General features: G+C 41.0%; 1 protein-coding gene across 1 annotated transcript in view; it reads left to right on the top strand.

The window, feature by feature from the left end:
- MGAM2 (maltase-glucoamylase 2 (putative)) overlaps positions 1-5,688 on the top strand; it is an 84,219-nt gene that overhangs the window by 39,140 nt on the left and 39,391 nt on the right. Inside the window, 6 exon segments of the mRNA XM_014546707.1 lie at positions 169-323; positions 470-554; positions 1,449-1,505; positions 1,961-2,085; positions 2,976-3,064; positions 3,857-3,906. Coding sequence (XP_014402193.1) covers positions 169-323; positions 470-554; positions 1,449-1,505; positions 1,961-2,085; positions 2,976-3,064; positions 3,857-3,906 — 561 coding nt within the window.

Raw genomic sequence — 5,688 nt, forward strand, 5'->3', positions numbered from 1 at the left:
ACCGGGGATGTGCCCGCAACCCAGGTACATGCCCTTGACCGGAATTGAACCTGGGACCCTTCAGTCCGCAGGCCGATGCTCTATCCACTGAGCCAAACCGGTTTCGGCTCAAAGAGGACTTTTAAACTATGATGGAAATATTTAGTAATCACTTATGTTTCCTCCTAGGACCAGGACCCTGCTGCCTTTGGTGAAGACTCTCAGCTCTTGAGTTCCTCCAGGCATTATCTGAACATCCGCTACACCCTGCTGCCTTATCTCTACACCCTCTTCTACCGAGCTCATACCCTGGGGAAAACTGTAGCGAGGCCCCTGGTCCATGAGTGAGTTTCCTTACCCGCAAAGACATCCTTTCAGATTATAATTTCACTTCCCTTGTTAGTAGTAACAAGGTTTGCTAGGACCTTGTTTTCATATAATGAGCTGCTCTCTTATGTTGGAGGCTTCACCTACCTTCTCTGTTTTCCAGGTTCTACCAGGACAATGCTACATGGGATGTGCATGAGCAGTTCTTATGGGGACCTGGACTCCTCATCACGCCTGTGTTATATGAAGTGTGTTTATAATCTAAGCAGTGGGATGGGATATCAACATTAGTCCTCATGGCTCTATAGCTGAATAAGCTGGAGGCTGAATATCTTTGGCTGCATTTAAATATAAATATGAATAAAATGAGAGATTGTGAACATTTGGAAATTAGAAAAATAGTAATTCTTGGTCCCACTGCCTCACCAAGCAAAACAATTTCCATTTGTAAGCTTACATCAAAGCCTGTGTCCTTAAGTATATGGACATTGACAGGGACTTCAAATGCCTGGGGCTGGCCATCTGTCCTGTTTCCCTTTGACCGGAGAGGATGTGCTATTGGGGTTAGGAAGAGAGAAGAGGTGGGGAGAGGAGTAGGGAGGGAGAGAGGAATGCTGGTCAAGGGGCGGTTGTTACTGTAGAGTCCACGTATGCAGTGTGATTTGGGGCAGCAGTGATTGGGGAAGTACAGGGAAAGAAAGGGGGTATCAGGGTTATGTTGACCAGTTTGTAAACATGGAAGGTCGCCAATGTACTCATATAAAAGGCCCTTGGAGCTGGTGTTTTAGCCACACCATCTCATGGCATGTCCTGCTGTAGTGATGCTGCTGGAAGGTTCTCTAGGGTGCCTGACTGTTTAAATTTCCCACCTGCCAGATTACACAAGTAACTCAATGAATGAACTTCCTCTGCTTCTCTTAGAAAGTTCAGGAACCTCAAGCAAAACAAACTTAAATTCTGGTACGGATCTGTTTTGGATGAACTGCCCGACCTCTCTGAGTATCTGTATTTTCATTGGTAGAATGGCAGAATCCCAACTATTTCTCAGGATTGTTCAGAGGAGCACATGCAGCCACACGTGGAGTTGTTGTGCAAACTGCAAAAGGATATGCTAATGTCGCTCATTGTTGTTGTTTCCCTAGGGTGTGGACCGGGTGAAAGCATACATACCAGATGCCATCTGGTACGACTATGAGACAGTAAGTGAGGTAGCCCTCTTGGCCCAGAGAACCGCCTCTAGCAGAGGAAGTTCTAAGGCAGCAGCATTGTTGGGAGCTTGGGTAGGATGATAGTATGAGGCTTTACATTTAGCTGATTGTGGGTACTTTTCCATGTGGAAGGCCTTTCCCAATATACCATGAAATAATTTGAATAACTGGGGTAGGTTGATGGGAATGTTCATTATGTCAACCTGGCTACTATGCGGCTAAGCCTGCTTGTGGAATCATAGCATGGTGTAATACAATGAAATAAGGTGGGTTGGAGTCTCAGTTTTTCTATGTACTTACTACCTTTATGCCTTGGACAAGTCACCTTCCCTTTTGGGAGGTCTCAGTTTTTCTCTTATTTAAAATGAGACAGTAAAAGTAGAAGATCTCCACGATTCCTTCTAGCCTAAACAGCCTATTATCTGATTTGTTTTCTTTTGTTGTAGGGAACAGCCATCCAATGGAGGAAACAATTGGTGGAGATGCTACTGCCCCCTGATAGGATAGGACTTCACCTTCGAGGGGGCTGCATATTTCCCATCCAGCAGCCAAACACAACCACAGAGGCCAGGTAAGCTGTAAGCTCCTCACTTTTCTAAGGTGTAACTGCTCTCATGCTCCAAGGGGCAGAGCATTATGGGAAAGGTTAATAGAGGGACTAAAAGTGGATATACCCAAGGAAGACATCTTTAGTCAGTGATCTTCCTCCCTTCCTTTCAAGGTTGGCCCCAAATTGGCATCTTAGTCTTCATTTAGGGGGTAAATGTAGCCTCTGTTCCTTTACATTTCCACAGTCTTTTACTTCTGGATTGAATCAGATTATAAGAATAGTCAATGACCTCATTGACTCATGATTGAATAAGATAATGAAGTAAAGAACTAGTTGTTATTGTTTTCTTTATGGTCAAAAATTGTCCTCAAGGAGGTTCACTTAGGCATGAGAGAATGCAAGTCAAATAGGAGATCAAAGAAAAAATAACTTCAAGGTCAAGAGCCAGACATTTTGGGTTCAAGTCCCAATTCTACGACATACCAGATGTATTGTTATGGCAACTTATTCTCTATATTTCTGCTTATCATTTGTAAACCAGGGATGATGATAGATTGACTTTTTAGAGTTATTGTAAGGTTTGAATGAAATAATATAAAAATTTAATGTACATAAAACACTTAGGAGAATTCCTGGCACATGATAAGCACCGATTAGTGCTAATTGTTAATGTTATCACAAACCCAGTTTTCACCAGGAACCGTCTCCTTTGACTATTCTTCTCATGCTCATTCACTACTAACCTCTGTTGTCTACCCACACCCAGCTTCCGTGTTGCCATTCAAGGTCATGATCTACTCACTTTCTAGGATAAACTCTGAAATTATCTGTCTGTGAAGCATGAAGGGGGCTTATTTAACACAGTTCTGTCTCTTCTTCATTCTCTGAAACTGAGACTTGCTCTTTTGTAGTCGGAAGAACTCCCTGGGACTCATTATTGCCTTGGACTACAAGAGAGAAGCAAAGGGAGAGCTGTACTGGGATGATGGTGTATCTGCAGGTAGACTTCCTTATGGCACCACCACTGCAGTGCTCAGTGAGATTAGTCATTGCAAGCTGCCCAATACAGTGCTCGCTCTGTTATCACTGATGCTTATTTCTATAGCTTAAAAATCAACTTATTCTGAGATTTGGTTGGCCAAGCACAATGCAATTAAAATAGACTTCAGATGAGCAAGTTGTATGTTACTGACTCTACCAAAGCAACAGACATTATTGGATTTAGTTTAATTATTCTTTCCTCTGGGTATCATTATTAATACCAAATTATACTTTTTGCTCATAGATTTGCAAAATACTTCTTTGGTTACTATTAAAGGGAGTATTTTATCTGTGTAGTGTGTTTTTTCCACTGTAGGATTTCCATATAAGTACCTCACACAAGCTTATGGTCTGTGATGATGTAAAAATCCTGCCCTGCACAGAATTAGCATTTGTTAATATTTATTGGCTATTTATGATTGCATTGCATGCAGGGGACATAAAGATGAATAAGACATTGACATTGCACTTGAGGAACACCTGGTGCAGCAGGATAGATACATTGTGTATATGGGTACCTATAACGCAAGTCAAAATGTTGTAAATGCCAGCAAAACAGTATTTCATAGAGCCTATGGGAGTTCGGAGGATGAAGCAGTTACTGTGGGTTGAAGTGGCCAGGAAACCTTTGTGGAGATTTGACAACAATGGGTAAAAAGTGGCTAAGCAGAATCAGATGGCAAAGGTATTCCTACTGAGAGAAGCGCCTCTACTTTCTATGTGATGAGGACCCTCTGTCCTTCTCTTTCAGATGCTGTAACGAAAAAGAATTATATTCTGTATGAGTTTTCTGTCACCTCGGTAAGTACTGTTTCTGAGGAACATACAATATATGTTCTTCGCTGTGACTGCTTTGATTTGCTATAGAAGCGTAGTCATGTGGAATAGGGACAGTACTTGACTCCAATGGTCCCAGAAAGGATATATAAGGTATAAGAATTCGGCATTAGTTCAGTGAAGAACTAGTTTGCGTGTGTGTGTGTGTGTGTGTGTGTGTGTGTGTGTGTGTGTGTGTGTTTCTGGAAAAAATGCATTGTCTCTGAGTTTTATACGATGAGTCCTGGCTTCCAAGATATGCCTTTGCGGGGGGGTGGTGGTGGTGTACAAGTGTGTGTGGTATGTGGGCTGTGTGTGGGAGGTTGTGAGTGGTGCACTGCAATTTTGAGGTTCCTCCATAATGACCTTGCTTCCCAACCTCTAAACTTGGCCTTGGACACAGGTATGAAGTGGTGCTTTTGAGAGATTGGGAGACACAGAACAGCACCCCCACATTGTCTCTATTTCCCAAAGGGACTGAGAGGAAGAAAGGAGTTAGGCTAGCAGTGGATGGGAGAAATCTAATCTGGTTTTCTTAGGTGGCTGATTGTGCATGGGCAGAGATTTCTTTTATGGGAATCTCTCTCCCTTATTTCCTTCCTTTTATGTTTCTACTGTTGTTGTTGTTTTTTTCGATTATACTTTTCATTTTGAGATAATTATAGTACCCCATGTAGTTGTAAGAAATAATAGAGATCTGTTTTACTCTTTATACAGTTTCCCCTAATGGGAGCATCTTATAAAATGATAGTACAATTTTACAACAAGGATATTGATATTGATGCTGTCAAGATACAGAACATTTCCATCACTACCGGATCCTGTCTATGGTCCTTTTATGGCCACACCTACTTGCCTCCTCCCCTCCCCCTTTGTTAGCCCCTGGCAACCACTATTCTGTCCACCATTTGAATAATTTTGTCCATTCAAGAATGTTATGTAAATGGGATCATACAGCATGTAGCATTGGAGATTGTTTTTTTCCCCAGTCAGCATAATTCCCTCAAAATTCATTAAAGTTGTGGTGTATCCATAGTCCCTTTTATTGCTGAGTAGTATTCCAAGACACCCAGCTTTTATTTAACCATTCACTTAGTATAGAGCATCTGGGCTATCTCCATCAGGCGCAGTTACAAATGAATAAAGCTGCTATGCACATTATGGGCAGCTTTGTGTGTGAACACAGGTTCTTGTTTCTCTGAGATAAATGCCTAAGAGTGCAATTGCTGGGTTCTACAATAAGTGCATGTTTAGTTTTATAAGAAACTGCCAAACTGTTTTTCAAAGTGGTTGAACCACTTTAGATTTCTAGCAGCAGTGTATACATCACCCAGTTTCGACGCATCATAACAAGCATTTGATGTTATGATTTCATTCTGATGAGAGGGTAGTGATATCTCATTGTGGTTTTGATTGGTATTTCTCTGATGTCTAAAGATGTTGACTGTCTTTTTTTGTGCCCTATTTATTTTGCCCATTTTCTAATTAGATTCTTTGCCTTATTTTTCTATTCAGTTTTGAGTGTTTTTTAAAAATATATTCTAGAAACCAGTCCTTTGTTGGATTTATGGTTTGTAAATATTTTCTTTCAGTCTGTAGATATCTCTTTTCATCCTCAAAGTCTTTCACAGAGCAAACATTTTTTATTTTGATGGGCCTAATTTATCTTTTTGTTCTTTTGTGGATCATGCTTTTTGGTGTCTAATATAAGAACCCTTCCTAGTCCTAGATCTTGAATATTATCTCCTAAACTTTATTCATATATAT

The sequence above is a fragment of the Myotis brandtii genome, unplaced genomic scaffold (genome assembly GCF_000412655.1).
Source record: "Myotis brandtii unplaced genomic scaffold, ASM41265v1 scaffold455, whole genome shotgun sequence".
NCBI classification, from domain to species: domain Eukaryota; kingdom Metazoa; phylum Chordata; class Mammalia; order Chiroptera; family Vespertilionidae; genus Myotis; species Myotis brandtii.